Source organism: Lepisosteus oculatus, chromosome 11 (genome assembly GCF_040954835.1).
Source record: "Lepisosteus oculatus isolate fLepOcu1 chromosome 11, fLepOcu1.hap2, whole genome shotgun sequence".
Taxonomy (NCBI): Eukaryota; Metazoa; Chordata; class Actinopteri; order Semionotiformes; family Lepisosteidae; genus Lepisosteus; species Lepisosteus oculatus.
In genome coordinates, this window is record NC_090706.1 from 27,879,811 (window position 1) to 27,896,323 (window position 16,513).

Below are 16,513 nucleotides of genomic sequence, written 5' to 3' on the forward strand. Positions count from 1 at the left end.
AAAAGGTGTTGACCAATATATTTTTAACTTTAACAACCAGAAAAGACATTTGAATGCCTTTTGATTTCAGTTCTGTTAAAGAGTCAAGAGGATATGACCCTGATAGACATAATGCATTGACTCCAGGAGACAGTCTGTGCTGATGTGGCTCCTGTGCCCTGAGTCATTCTTCAGCAGGGCGCCTTTAACCCCAGTTCACTCCTGCCTCTTGTCACAAGCTTGATGCTATGATCACACTGCTCTGCGGAACGTGTATGCGTTTTGTACAGCTGGACATCGCCCATGAGAAGAGGTGGGAAAGCATGGAACAGCTGCTTGTGAGCTCAGGATTATGAAATGGTAAGGGGGAGTCAGAAATAGCATGCAGAATAAGACCAAGGACTCTGCTTCTTCCCGTTAAGAATTGTGTGCTTTTAATTGTACGCGTGTGTGCTCTGTCTCTGTGTGTGTGCTTTAGCTTGTGGGAAGTGGAGTAAACCATTGTTTAGACATTATCAACTCGATCAAATGTACTGTAAGCGCTGGAAGAAAAGTCCTTTGAAACTAACACGGAAATTTACTTCGGTATTTTTTCCCCCACAAGGAACAGTATGTTCTTGGCCCGTCACGCCCCCGCCTTCACTTTCCAGGTAAAGCCGGCCAGTCCCGTCTCGACCTGCCGGGAAGGAAGCGCGGCCCTTTCTAGCCTCGTGATCAGTTCGCGCGGAGAACTAGGGGGGGTCCGGTTCGGGCGAGGAGCGCCGGGACCGCTGCGGAATTCTCGGCTTTGAGAACTGAATTCCAAGGGTTGAGGTTTACCGACCAGCCCATGGACCTCAGTTCTGGAGCTTGGGGTTTCTAAACGACACCGCTGGGACTCACACTTCCCTTCGCGCCTTTCTGAGTTGGAAAAGTACAGGGGCTGCGTCTGAAATGCAAGTGTTGTTTTTCTTTGGTCTTCAGTCCGTGGGGAAGCACAAAAGGCGTCTTGGAGAAATTGCAGACCGTATAAAAAGGACTGGCGGTGTTAGTATGTGTCATTCTGTTGCTGTGCAGGTCGTTGCTCAGTGGATTTCAAGCTGCCGGACGATTTCAACAGACAGAATAGAACTGAACTTAATGTTCCTCCCCCACATACACCCTCTTTGCCCGCAGGCCAGCAATGGCCTAGCTTTTTGCTGTTCTGTTAGGAAACACCGTAAAACTTGGGGTGTGTAGGTGACTTCATCCTGCCCACACCACTGGATCAACCCTCAAGTTTCGAAAGGTTAGATTTATGCAGAGATCCCTTGAAGAGCAAGCTGGATCACACGGCTAGCTCCTACACCAGATGCAAGCCTTGCTAGTTTCACAGTCCCGGGGTCAAACAGCTCTCTTTGTTAACCGCTAATGAGTGCCAAGAAACGCGATATGTTCTTGCGAAGACTTCAGGAAATATTTGAAAATTATGTTAGTCTTGCCATTTAAATTAAGGTTGGAATGAAATCAGAAAGGTGGCAATGGATAGATCACCCCATTCGAACATCATTGTGTGATGCTTTACGTATAACGCAGCTGATTTCCATTTTATATTGGCTACAAAGATAATGTTAAAACATAACACCCCCATAAACAGATCGACGCGCAATCGCCTTCAAATGTATTGGCTTCGCTGTTAAAGAGCTCCCTCTACCGTGTTCAACTGGAAATGAAAGTTTCGTCTAGCTTTGGAGACACGAGCTGTAGTTATTTTTAATCCTGTGTCCCTCTAGAAATGCTTTTAGGTAGAGAAAAATCAGTCGTTTACAGTGCTGACCCGGAGAGTGCTCACTTTGCTCAAGTAAAAGCGCAGCACGTGCCCTACCTACGCCTCGAACCCGGGACCAGCGCCCTCCCAGCCCTACCCACTACTGCACTGGCCAACGGGGCTGGCAGAGTTCTGTTTTGTTTCTGTTGTTATTTATTAAAATGTCGATATAAAATGTACTAATATAAAAGTATAACTTATACATTTTAGTTGAGTGTATGTAACTTCGCTCCCTACCAACCATTTAATTCAATATTATAGCAACCACATAGGATCGTTCGACAACGATAAATGACTGTTTTGCAATAAACATTTTTGCTCTAACTTAACATTATGCGATTGATTTCTTCTTCTTCAACCTCCAGACCTGACTTATGGTTTAAGATGTTTTTTTGAAAAACCGTTCGGGGCATTCAGCCTCTGTTGTACTCGGTTAACTATTGATACTGTGCTAACAGCGTTTGATTTATGCTTTCAACATTCACAACTTTTTGGATTTAGAAATATTTAATTTTACTCGAAATATAATTTATAGGAAATTAGCCGAGTGTTTAGACTACGTCAGTCCAGGCAGGTTTGCTAAAACATGAACTTCGCAGCCGTCTTAAAATTCAAACTTTTCTATATATAAAAATATAATATAGGTCAGCGCTACAGCAGCAAAATATAATACAATAGTATACAATAAACTATATAGGTCCGTGCAGTAATATTGTTCTAGTATAATTTGTAATAAGTAGGCTACAGGTTGTACAATAGTAGTTACTTAATAAATCAAGTTAAGAAATATTACGTTTTACAGAGGAAAATTTAAGATTTTTTTTCACAAATACTTCAAAATAATCATTGAGACTGTGAATCTCAGTCAGATTATGGTACAGAGAAATCTGATTCTTAACGTGCTCTCACGACTGAATCAGTCAGGGACGAGAAGGTGGGCAGACTTGAACCAGATTTTTTTTTCGCCATTTTGAAACGGCATTTAAATAGTTGAGACAGGCAGAACATCACCACATATTTGCAATCGTCCACTCCCCTCCATCTGCACGCTAATTCGGTAACAAACGGCAGCAGGGGTTTCGGGAGAGCTCGGTTAAGACGGACGACAAAGTCTTCAGTATCAACCGCCTGCCTCAGGAATCATGATTCCCGGTATGTCATCTAAAAAAATCCGCACTGAAGGCAAATACAGCATTAGCTAATTCTGGGGGAGAAATAATTGTGCACCTTGGTTCGGTTCTGTCCAGGGTTCGGTGGAGGCAGCGCGGAAGACACCAGATGGTGTTTCGCACAGGTGAAAGGTGACGTGGAGGTCAATGTCACAGAAGGTAAGAAGTCACCTGGCTACGCAATTGTTGTTTTACTAGGTTTTTATAAAAAAAACATTCTCTGTATTTAATTGTTTGACGCTCGAAGTAGTCCTACGAAGTGTTTATGTTGATTTAAAAAAATAACTTGTCTTTATCAAATGAGTTCATTCTAAACGGCGTGTTTCGGAAGTTGTTTTTTTTTTCTTCACACGCCTTTACAGCAGGTGTTGTAAGCCCGGTCGAGCTCATAAGTATATTGGATTGTGTTGTTTATTTCATCCCTCCCACCTTTTTTTTTTGTTTTGTCCTGTAAAGTTATATTCCTCTGAGTGCTATCAAGCATGGAATATGATGCACATATTTGTTTTTATCAGCACTCTGTTTTTAAACATGGTGGTTTGGAGGCGTGGGAGAATGAATAAAAGTATGTTGCAGCGTAGCACAAGTCCGTGTACGTGTGTCTGTGGAAGCAGTATCTCCCTACAGGTCAGGTAACTTGAGTGGGAAAAGGCGTTCTTTATAATTTCTTCGTGGAGTTGAAGGCATTACATAACCTGCTCTGACATACAAAAACGCTGAGATGGTACCTGCATGGAGGAAAAATAACTGTTATCTGTTTTGTACTGCCCTTCAACAACCACGGTTTAAGCTGGGGACATGATTTCCTTATGCTTTCAGTACATTTGGAGACCATACTTCGGTGTATCAAGGCTTGTCGCGGGTGTCTTTGACAGAGAGGGGGAGTAAATTTTAGAATAATATGACTTACAGTTGTACTGTACTTTATAACATTGAACGCCGAGACGTTTCTATGGAAACCTGAACGATTCCGGTTTTGACGAACATGTTGCGGATCCTCATTGAGTGCCTTTGCCTGTAACTGAGCACCGATCGTCGGAAACCGGTCCTTGCCCACTTTCAGTCTGAGCAAGCTCACATTTGGGCGAGAACGCCTTTTGATTTCAGTATTGTAATGTAAGGGGGGCCGCTTATATACATCGATTTATTATTAGAGTCAGGAACACGGTAACCCCGTAGCTCGAAATAGCTGTTTCTGTCAAACGTATCGAATTTCTAGGACGGTATGAGACGCTAGGTTTGTTTTGCCCAATAATCACTTGGTTATCAGGGCATCAAGTGGGAGACGAGAATCGGTTGTCGTGGCGGAAGGTTTTTAATTCGAATGTCCTAACGGGGGTGTATCTGTTATATCATGATTTTATTTCGAGGTTTTGATGGGCCATCAATCCAGGAGTCTAAGGGTTAAGGAACATTTCCGATCTTGACTGAAATACCACATAAACGGATGTGTCATGTCGATAAGAGCCGCGGCGCGCAGTTTGTCTGCCGGTCGCTGCCGAAGCCGTGTGAGGTTTGAAAGGTGCCGTGCAGAGAGAGATCGGTGTGTATCCGGGCGAGGTGCTGTCGGCGGCGGAGCCCCAGCTGTGATAAGCCCAGAGTCTCTGGGGGCTGAAAGATCAGCTCATGGAAGAACAGGAAGAACACCGCAGTCCTCCTCTTGCGGGGGACTCCGCAAAAATAATACAACAAATGCCAAAGGCTATTGTAACGACAAAACGTCCCCTCTCCTGTTTCGAATAACCCCCCTTTTCACCTTTCCAAACATATCTGTCTATCCGTCTATATATAGAAACCTCTATTTCATAAATATTCATTGATAGTTTTCGGGCTTCCTAAAAAGCCGTGTAAAGCCGAGATAACTGCTGCGAGAGCGCGCACGGGGGAGGCGCGCTTCCGTGTGCCGGTGGAGTGGGCGTGAGGTAAATACCACTTCCCTGTCTCCAAGCTGTGGTTTCAATTGTAAAATGCACGGTTTACCGGCAAGCTTAAAATATGGATACCTCGGCACATTAACAAAACAAATAATTGTCTTCTGCAGCGGAAATCATGTCGTATTTAGGCCTGTTCCAAAACAGGTATTTGCATATTTTACACAAAGGCGCCGAGGCGGATAGCGCGATGCTGGCTGTTGTACTAGCGGGATCCGACGGTCGATTCGAGGCTCAGAACTGCGTGGAGCTCGCATGTTCTCCCCGTGTTTGCGTGGGATGCCGTCTACGCTTAGACTAGCCTGTTCTCGCTTCTCTTGCGGGCTTGCACCCCGCTTTGGGAGAAAGCTTTTCAGCCTCACCCTAAACCCTGTGCCAAAGAGGCTGCGGTTTGCCTCCCGCCCTCGGCAGAAAAGCACCCTTCCCAATTCTAGGACGGCTTGAACGTTAATTATCAAAGTTCACCACATTGGGATTCCTCCGGTCATACGCTGTACAGCTTTTCCGCTTATTGATACTTACTAATTTACTGCAGATTTTAGTCTACCTTGACTCCCGTGTCTTCTCTTACTAAAATGGATGACCTCTGTATGTAGCTTATTCAAACGCTAGCGGAAATATAACTGTATTATATAATTATAACGATATTATTTAGAAAGCGTGACGCATTCTGTGTACATAGGTTGTAGGACGGGCACTGTGAGCTACGCGTTGTAGCGCATCCTTGTTGTAAATGAAGAGCTTTAGGGAAAATAGCTATGATAACAGTTTTCTATGTATTGACACTTCTTGTCTCAAGGGCTTTGTCACTGAATTTCTAATGAGTAATAGCAGGCAGCTTGTTTTGTGTTTTTTATATGATGTGTTTTTCAAGTTTCAGACATTTCAAAAGTTCAAACTTCATATAAAAAGTGTTTTGCCACTGAAATATCAAAGGTCTGTGCTGTCAGCAATTTCAAATAAAAATTGAGATTGAGTTCTTTAGTATGTAAAACATCCACTAGGTGGTGCTGTAAAAGGAGTCGTACTGTTCAAGTTTTAAAAGCAGTTTCCCTCTCACAGATACTAGTATTGGTAAGTACTTAGAAAAGCAAATGAATATATGTGCCTTATTTATCAAAAATATCTTGTCAGTACAGCAATATCACAAAGTTGCTGGGACAATAACACTGAGCATGTCCAAGCCATTTCTCAAACAGTCTCAGGAGAAGCATCCCAGTAATTTCACTTTTGTCATGCACAGCTGGGTCTTCTTGTTGAGTATAAAGTCCAAGGCAACCTCACAGAGAGTTAACCCCACAAATACTTTCAGAGGGAAGGTGTGGAACACATTGTCCATGGAGATAAACATTATGGTGGCCATCGTGTAGAAAATTAAGTACTGAGCTGTTATAAGAGACATTTTAACCAGTTAGAAGCTCCGCTTTGCAATTCTTTGTTCATTCCATTTTCAAGGACTTTTTACTGGCCGGGCAGCATGGTGAGACAGTGGTCAGCATTGTGGTCTTGCAGCGGTGGGGCCCTGGGTTTAACTCCTGGTGTGCTACGTGTGTGAAGTTTGCATGTTCTCTGTGTCTTTGTGTGGGGTTTCCTGTGGCTGCCCTGGTTCCCTGCCAAGGATAAATTACATGCTGGAAGGGTGATTGGTAATATCCCTGAGGCGGCAGAGCAAGCCTCAAGATGGCTCTGGTTAAGAAGAGAAGATCCATGGGGTTCTGCAGCCTAATGCCACTTGAACACAGCTCGTGGCCTGATTAACCACGGCCAGGTTACCTGGGCAAGCATGTCTGATGTTGAAAGACCCAAAACACGCAATGACCCTGGGAACGTCACCGAGGATGTGTTCAAGAGCATCGGAGGATGGGTCTTGTAAATTTGTGTTTGTTCCGTGAATCCAGTGACATCCAGGAACAGACTGGCTGACGACCATGAATAAGTGTGGCTTCTGGGAAAATTGGCCCTGACGTGAGTGTGTGCGTGTCTGGGCTTGTGTCTGTATCCACCCTGCAATGGACTGGCGTCCCCTCCCGGGCGTATCCCCCTGCTTGCTGGGATGGGCCCCGTGACCCTGTATTGGATGGATGGATGGATGTTGGTGGCCTCAGGGCTGTTTCAGGGCCGCAAATACAGCTCTCCTTCCAGTTTTGTTGCTAATAATATAGTTATCCAGAAATCCCACAAGCACTCTTTAAAGGGTCCCATGGAGCTGAGGTCATCATCCTCATAAATTGAAATTTGGCTTGTATCCCTGAGGACCCTGAAGATGTCTCCTCCCCATGCTCGTGGCTTCCATAGTCTAATCCTGGACCAAGCAGGCCTTTCCAAACACCTGCTGCTTTCTTCTCATGCCTTTATCTTGCTCTCTGTAGATAACAGGGGCCTCCAAAATACCCTCCTCTGGAATCCAGTCATTTGCCGAGTTGTGGCACACAAAGCTTTATTGCTCAGTAATTACATTTTACAATTAACCAGTGTTTTACTAAAGACCGGCACTGGGATGGAATGGCGTTTATTTGACCATCTCTAACATGCAGTGTACTCATTTTGTACATTATCAATGTAAATAAACTAGACAGACACATAATCTAGACGAATATTAAAAGGTAGATTGCGTAGATGACTGACATCACCAGCATTTGTTCATTTGCAGGGCTTGCTAGGCAAATCCCCCAGGGCTACAGCCTCATCTCTGATGTTGCTGTACAGACACAAGACAGTAATTGATGAAGACACTTGAATGCGAATAAGATGGTATGAAAGTCGTTTTTTTTTCCAATCCCAGATCAAAATAGCCTAGCATGGCAACACATCCTGCTCGTCGACAGTGGCTGCCTAAATGAGAACCGCACGACAAGAAGATGTTTCTCGTCTTCAAGCCTTAATGAGCGTGTAACGAAGGCGTTGACATTCATTAAAAAAGGGAGCCTTCTAAACCCAGAGGCTCTCAAAGTGAGAGCTTGCAGCTGTCTTGTGCTCCCTTGTTGTTTTATTTGTTATTGTTGTTGCTTCCAGTTTAATTTGACAGAGCACTTGTGTGTTTCATTTTGAACTGCTTTTGTAAACACTGATTGCCACCTCTTACTAACGGAATGTCGATGAAGTTGGAAAGTAGCTCATTAGCCTGAAAAAGACTGATGCACAATCCTGTGCATCGAGGGAAGAGTTCACACTGCCAGGCGATTAGCATGATACATCTTTCAGAGTCTCCTGTTCTTTACCGTAAGAAACAATTAATATCAGATTGATCCTTGGAGATTCCTGTGGGAAGAATGGTAAAGATCTTGTGTGAATGTAACAGGAAAACTGACACAGATTGTGAAATCACAGTAAAGTACCCGTGATGTTTGTCCTGTCTCATGTTTATCATCTTCAGCCTACAACCTGAGAAGAAGAGCACACACACACACCCCTGTTCAGAGCCAGCTGTGAGATCTGTAAATGGTCCAATTGTGTGTCTACAGGAAACTACATAATGCTGACATCATCCCAGTGTAAGACTATACCTAACAACATTGCATGTATCAAAATCTATACTGGATTGTTTGATTTGTCTACATGGCTTTTAACTAATTTCCAGAAGGAAATTTCTGTACAGCAATTTAAAGATCATATTTGGTGTTCAGTTGTAGGGCACTCCAAAGGCTCATTCTAATCATTCTAAAACCTATCTGTGTGAAGAGCTAAGGATTATGGTTAGGACTGCACATACAGAATTGGACCCTGGATTCAAGTAATATCTCAGACCAAAGTTCTGTAGGTTTTCATTCCAATAACAATTTTTTATGATGGAATTGAATTAGTTTTGGGGGCAAATAAAGCAGTTTAAGTGCTCCAGGTTTTCCCAGCTCTTCAGGTGTTACTGATTGAAAGAGACCTGCAGTGACTTCACTCTGACATTTTCAGCTTATACAATGAGACCTGTAGTGATTGTGAGGGTTTGTTGGAAAGGGGACAGACTTGTATCTTGGGTAAAGAAAAATGTTTGGAAATGAGATTCAGTTTTGTCCTAGAACAAGATCAATGCCTGGTAAGTGTGTGTTTTCATTGATCCATTCTGTTATCAGTCACATCAGAATACAGCTTAGCCCTGCCTTCATTTTCCTATCACTGAAAGCAATGGACAGGCAGCACAGTGGTGCAGTAGTTAAAAGGGTGTTTCATTATTTCAAGACCATGATCACCAAAAGTGGGCGGCATGATGGCGCAGTGCATAGCATTGCTGCTTGGCAGTGTTGGGGCCCTAGGTTCAGTTCCTGGGGTGCTACCTGCCTGGAGTTCACATGTTCTCCCCATGTTCACATGGGTTTCCTCTGGGTTCTCCGGTTTCCTCCCAGTCCAAAGACATACTGGTAGGTTAATTGGCTTCTTCTGTGTTCTCTGCGCTGGACTGCTGTCCCATCTGGGGTGTGTCCTGCTCTGTGCCCCTTGGTTGCTGGGATAGGCTTCAACTCTCCCGCAACCCTGAATTTGATGAAGCACTTAGAATATGGATGGATGGATAAAGGCAAGGCTGATGCGTTCAACAAAAAGCACTCACTGTGTTTGTCTTTCCATGCATTGCACAGCTCTCTCTGAGCAAAGTTCTCTCTCTGTTCTGCATCAAAAAAAGACTGTTACAAATCTCTCAGCAAGATGCAGCTAACGCTTTCTTCTCATCTGCCTGAGCTTTTTAACATGATGCCTGAGATTAATGGGGTTTTGCAGCCTGCAAGTGAATTAACAAAATGGATTAGTGTAAGAGGCTTCTTTTGCTTTTATATAGCCCTAAAAGGAAAACGTGTCAAGTGCAAAGCTCCTTTATAGGCACCATTCCTTAATCTTTTAATTGAATACCTGTTTGACTAACATTTTTCTCTCTTTTGTTTCCTCGTCACCCCTTCTCAGTGGAACCTGGAAATTTAATTTAAACGTTTTGGGGATTACGAACAAGAATGGTATAAACCACCTTTAATCTTGACATCTGTCTGATTAATAGGGAGGTTAATATTCACTCATTCCCTTATCTGATGACCCAGATAATATTTTTATATATAGGATGGTAAACCCTTCCAGTGCTCCCAGCCTACTGGGTCGATTTGATCACACGGATTCCAGGAATCTTTGATTTACTGTCTTATGATCAGTCACATTCGAATATTCCAGGCCCTGGGGCCATGTATGCTCCATTTGAAAGGAGCAAAGAAACCACTGTTGCAGAGTGCTATTGATATAAACACTGATATTAAGAAATAAAACCGGACGAGTGGACAGTTTTACAGTACATGCTACTGGTAGGAGTGGGGTTGTGGGTTGTGGGGGCATCTTGTGACTCCCGTGGACAAAAGAGTAATAACACAGCTATGAAAACATTTACTTTACGTTTTTTTAGCAAGACTGTTGTGGAGCAATACAAACCATGCCCGTTAATTCGATGAAATTATCAAATAAAATCACTTCATTAGCCACATACAATTTCTTGTATTAGGACTTTGACTTTTCACATACTCCAGCTTGCTCTCCATGCGACACAGACACAGACAGGGAGAGAAGCTTGGGGTCAGAGTGCAGGGTCAGCCATTTATACAGTGCCCCAGGAGCAGTTGGGGTTAAGGGCCTTGCTCAGGGGCCCAATGGAGTAGGATTACTCTGCCAGCCGTGGGATAAGGTCGCTGGGTGTTACAGCGATCCTGAAATATCCTAAAACAAAGCAAACATTTTTGAAAGTCCACTATAAGTCAAGAAGCAGTTCAGTTCTTTTCCCCCTTTATTATTAAACAAGTGGAGTAGGTGTCGTTTTTTGAAGCTCATGAAAATTCATTTGCTTCATCATTTCTTACAAGGCCAGGTGATCCTGCCCCCTGAGTGGGGGAACAAGGGAGGTAAACAGTTTCCCTTTCTTCCAAATCGTCATTGTTTTTTGTTTTTCAAGCATGTCCAAATCCAACACAAAATACCCTTTCCCCAGGATGTGAATACTTTGACTCAGAAGGACCTTTGTCGAATTTGTGGTTTGTGTCAGGGCAGGCAATGGATAGGCATCTTATCTGTAAGAAAACTCTCGCACTCCAGGTTTTTCTTCCAAGTTCCCCATTTAACAAATTGATTTTTAATTTATATTGCTTCTTTCCTGAAGTATAAAAGGCAGGGTATAGATTTTCCTTTGCTTATTATATTTTGCTGCAGGTGGCAACAGAGACAGTTGAAATTCAATCCTCCTACAGTGTGCCTAAAATGGAACAAACCCAGGATTGGGATAAAGATTCTCACAGTGCAAGCTTACATCTTAAAGCTCTTCAGCCCCACTCTTATCTGGTTCCTTCAGGCTCTTTAAACAGAGTCGCTTGTTCTGCGAGTTATACTCGCCGTAAGAGAAACCTTGCAAAATGATTGGTAAATGTTGCGAAGAAGAGCATAAATACATATTTTATCTCCTGCTCCCTTCATCAGGAAACACCCTTTTCCAAACCTTTTATTTAAAAAAACCCCAGCAGTTTCTTACATAATACGGTCAGTATCTTGGCAACGTATCTACTGTCCAGTCAGCAGAAAATGTACCTGTTCCTTAATTAAATACCAAAGATCACCACTTTCATTAGCAGCATTCTTATTATTGTGTGAGTGTGGGTGTTATTGTGAATGGGAGCAGTGCAGTACCATTAGGGATCTGCTCAGATAGAATGGCACTCAGTTTGTTTACAGGTAATTGCTTACTTAGCAAATTCTGGAGCCGTGATGGGCTTGAGTCAGTGACAGATCATTTTATGTGTGTGTGTGCGTGCGAGAGGGAGAGAGGGTACTAGGAGAGAGAGGGAGGGAGGAAGACGGAGAGCGAAAGAGAGAGGGAGCCAGTCCGCAGACACTGGGGCTTCGGAGTTTCTGCTCTCTAGAACCGGCAGCAGCAGTAGCGCCGGCCACAGGCAGCAGCAGCACAGGCTTGACTCCTACAAAAATCCCCTCCCCTCCCCTTCCCCACAACCCCCCCCCCACCCTCCCCTTCCCTACAAATCCTGCAAAAGAAAAAGCAACATCCTCGCGTCCTGCTGGCGGCAGGGGAAGGAAACATGGTGAAGGAGAGAGCAGCCGCGCACGGAGATCGCTCCCGTCCTCCAGCTGTGCTTGCCGTAGAGGAAGGATTAAGCACTGAATAAGTGATGCCGCTGTAGCGCTCGGAAACAGGAGCAGCTCTGCCCCTTCAATCCTCTTCTTCCACTCTCCCGTCTCTCTCTCTGTGTCTGTGTGTGTCGTCGGCAGCCAGGATGGACTGAACACTAGGACACCACTGCTTTTTTTTTTTTGCGAGCAAACGAGCAAGCAAAAAAAGATGAAATGCTTTTCCCGTTACCTGCCTTACATCTTCAGACCTCCGAGCACTATCCTCTCTTCCAGCTGTCACACAGAAGGTAGGGACACGGGGGGTTGGTGTTCTGGGGCTGCTGAGGTGTTTGTGTGGCAGAAGGTGGCCTGGGAACAGGATGCACTGTGGGGTGTTAGTTTGGGGGGTGGGGTGGGGGAGTTAATGACTGGGATAGTACAGTACCCAATCCTACTTCTTACAGTGCGTGCTGTTTCAACCACTGTTGGGGTGTTACTAGATGGTGCTGAGATGAAGAGCACTGAAAGTAAATCATACTGTATTTCATCTGCCTGCATTTACTTAATACTGTTTTGGAGGACCTGGGGGGGACTGGCGAGTGTAGGTTACAAGATCAGCGATCCTGAGGTTGAGAGGCGAGCCACTCTTTGAGAAGGAAAGGGGTCTGCCGTGCAGTATGTGGCCGACTTGTACTGTTTGCATTATTGATTTCGAATGATCAGCCTACAGAAGAAGGTGGAATGTCTCGCAATAACATAACCCATAGTTGAGTAAACAGAAAAATTAATTGTCCTGGAGCCGGGTGGGTTATTGTGAGAGGACGGAGCACTCACTTCTGAAACGCCTAATGAGCGTGTGGGACCTTGCGGTCCGGATAGCTACACTACATAAATTCTATCATAAAGCTGCAATAACATTGTGCATATTTGTCTGGAAGTATTGCAACCCCAGACTTTAACCCAACGTGATTGTGGAGCATGAGAACTTTCTTTGCTTGTTAGCATTCCCTGTAAGGAACTAGTCACGATGACTGCACTTGTCAGAAATGTAGAGAGTGATGTCGAATTACGGACATATGTTTGTTTTTTTTCCAAATCCAATGAAAAGCAAATGTATGAACTTGATACAATTTTCTTTGGCAGGTATGGTACGTTTATGGAGATCCGCATCTGTCACTTAGGATTTCCTAAGTGAGATGATGACTCATGTTTGCACGGCTCCATTCTTATTGCATAAGGGTTTAGAACCGACACTGCACCTAGAAATCGGTGAAGGTGGCACCTCTGTATGTAGTATAGCTTAACCTAAATACATCACATGATCTGTCTCCGCACGCCGCAGCTACAAGCCAGTGACAAGACGCTCTTTGTTTTTAAGGTGAACTATGTGACCCGGACCTGCTGGCTAATGTGGCTGTTGCCCTCTGACAGTATTACAGTGTTACAGTATGGAATAATACTTCTAAAAATCCATTAATAACATAACATCACTTTATTAGCCCAGTACAATTTCTTGCATTAGGAATTCGTCTTTTCGCATGCCCCAGCTTGCTCTCCATGAGACACAGACACACAGACAGGGCGAGAGAAGCTTGGGGTCAGAGCGCAGGGTCAGCCATTGTACAGCGCCCCTGGAGCAGTTGGGGTTAAGGGCCTTGCTCAGGGGCCCAACAGAGTAGGATTCCTCTGCTGGCTGCGGGATTTGAACCGGCAACCTTCCAGCCACAGGCGCAGATCCTTAGCCACAGAGCCACCACTCCGCCCTTTTTTCCATCATGAACCTACAGCGTGGATGGAAGTCATATTACATATACAGTTTTCTGCCACTACATGCAGTATGTTGCAATGTCCAAATTATAGTGATGATGCAAATATATACTGTTAAATATATATGTTTACATTGGTTACATTGGTGTTAAAGCAAGCAGCTGGTAAATCCTGGAATGGATTAAACTTTGATGCTACAGGAGTCTTAGTTCACTTAGCACTTAGTTCCTGTACTGGGCCCATAGTCACTTTGTTCAGGTGGAAATACCAGTAGCTGGCAGTCATGGTAGGTCTCCATTCACTAGATGCATTCCCAAGGTGCAGAGATATGGGGGGGCAGGGTTTCCCCACAATATCGGGGGACATCACCTCATATTCAGTCCTTCCCATTCAAGTGTGAGCTGCAAGTGGTGAGGTCAGTGAAGTAGGACATGCCATCTTGGGGGGATAAAATTAGATGGATGGCCTTTTCTATAATACAAACTTAAATACAGATGAGGAGTGAGTGCTATAAAAGGATTTATTAGGTCTGTGTTTGCTAGGGTTAATGCTCTCTGCTGTTAGTTTTTAATTATTTAACTCTTGCCCCAGGGTGCTCACAGCAAGGAGCATGTGCTTATAAGAGGGACTTTGTTTAACTTGAATTCCATGGAGATTACTGTTATGAATTCACATTATTACACAGGAGACCAAGTAGGGCATTATCTGAAATGATATTTTTGTTTTAGTTCTGAGCATGATGTGATGAAAAATAGTGACTTTGCCTGCAGCATTTCCTCTTAGTTATTTATTTATGTACTGTACAATGTATATGGTGCTCAGATATCAGAATGTGTACAAAACACTTGTATTTATACTTACACGTTCATAACCCACTGTAAGTTTGTTGCTTAGGAGGTACTTCCAAGCACAGAGCTCTTCGGTATGCATGGAGCAAAGGTTTGCTCTGTAATTCTTACAGTGTCATTGATTATGAAAGATTGCTAGGTAACACCTTATATTGAAAAATGCTGAATTCCAGTGTCAATTCATATGACCAGACCCAAATCCTGACAATCACCTGCTCCCACTAAGGTATAAATGTTACAGTAGGCTTCCCTTCCCAGGGTTCATTGCTCAGCATTTCTCCAACAAGTTTACCGTCTCTGCTTCCCTTATCCCCTCATTTAGTTTCACCTTCCTGGAGTTCATTACTCAGCTTCTCTAAACAACCCTACTGTCTCGGTTCTTCATTAGGATTCCATTCCCGGAGTGCACTGTTCAGCATCTCTGAACAACCCCACCATCTTGGCTGTTGTAGCAAGCCCATTGGTTCATCTCACAGGAGGCTTCAGGAGGCCTCATCCTCATCCATAGGCATTGCATTGCTAGCATAAATGAATTGACTGAATAATTCAGTTATATAACGTACAATAATTCATTATATATCAATAATGAATAACATTTCCCTAAAGGCTTTTAAAGAACACTAGACACAGTCAACAAGCGGTACTCTTTCCTTGAGCTTCAGAGATGGATGGGAAGGAAATATGCAACGTAACTTGTTTGATTATTTGCCGCTTCTTGAAGAGGTGACAAATCACAGGGGTGACATTTACTTTCATAGTACAGCTTATGAAATGCATTTGTGGCTATAGAATGGCCGGTCGGACTGTGATGTAGCTTTATGCGGGTCTTCATTTGCGTCCTCAGCTCTGGAGGTGTATGCGGTTAATTCAGGCTACAAACCTGCTGATGTCCCTGTGCAAACTCAGTGGACACTCAGTGTGGGATCAGACGCCCCTGTCCTGTCCTCTTTATGGTCACCTTTGTTTCGGAGGCCTTGTTTTTGTGTTCATTGCTAGTTGAATTGTCAGTGACAGTGGCAAACAAACCATATCAGACAGGGGTAGTCAATTGGCAGATCATTGTTGAATTGTCGCAAATTGGCTGATTATGTTCCAGTTAATATAATAATGCAATCAACATGCAGGTGGTAGACAAGACTCAACGTGGAATTGTTTTGAAGATGGCTAACTGGTTCAAGTCTTATTGTGGATGTTTTCAAGCATCAATAACCTAGCGAAATAAAAACCAGAAGCAGAATTTTTGGCATTTGTTATAAAAGATTTGTGTTTACAATTGCTCAGGGTTTCAGGGGATAATAAATCAAGCCTCCATTGTAGAGCACTATATAGTATTTCAAGCATTAAATATGAGGATAACACAGGAACCTGTTGCAGCTGGATAATTCATAGTGAAGCTTGAATTGTTTTGTTCTGCACTTTCCCTTTCAGCCTAATTTGTATTCCTTTTGCTGTGGTTTCCCTGATAAAGAATTTGGCATTCCATGTTACTTCTGATGGATTAAGGCTTAAAAAGCAATGGGTTTTTGGAGCATTTATTATTTTTTGGGTGTAGTTTTAGTGTGTCATTTGTGAATGCACAGTGGAAAACAAAATGAAAACATCTGTTGCTCCAGATACCATAGTGCTGTCTGACATGTCATCATTCAGCACTATTTAGTTGGTCTCTTGAGTTTAGATAACAATGCTGTGAAACAAAAGAGGAAGAGGAAAAGCTAAAGAAAACAAAAACTCTGCTGCTTTTGGTGTCCAGGTGCCGCACAGGGTCTGATGACTTGATTTCTTTTGCTTCTGGGTGCTATTTTAGTGCCCAAGCCTTTTTGTAATTGTGTGTTCTATGCATAAATGGTCGCTCTCAGTCATAAGACTGCGGAAGAAGGAATTGGCGTACATTATCCAGATAGCAGCGGATGTGATTTAGATTTTAAAATGATAACATGGGAACTTCTCTCCTTGGACATTGTA

The 16,513-nt window shown here is 43.5% G+C and overlaps 1 protein-coding gene across 2 annotated transcripts in view; it reads left to right on the top strand.

Moving 5' to 3' along the window:
* Positions 1-2,608: 2,608 nt before the first annotated feature.
* LOC102690068 (serine/threonine-protein phosphatase 2A 55 kDa regulatory subunit B beta isoform) overlaps positions 2,609-16,513 on the top strand; it is a 102,376-nt gene continuing 88,471 nt past the window's right edge. Inside the window, exons 1-2 of one of the 2 annotated variants that reach the window (XM_015349398.2) lie at positions 2,609-2,917; positions 3,013-3,093. In XM_015349398.2, the coding sequence (XP_015204884.1) occupies positions 2,908-2,917; positions 3,013-3,093 (91 nt within the window). In that variant the 5' untranslated portion in view covers positions 2,609-2,907. Of the gene's footprint in view, positions 2,918-3,012; positions 3,094-11,835; positions 12,245-16,513 lie in introns of those variants that run through there. The other variant, XM_006631686.3, reaches the window with a different exon arrangement.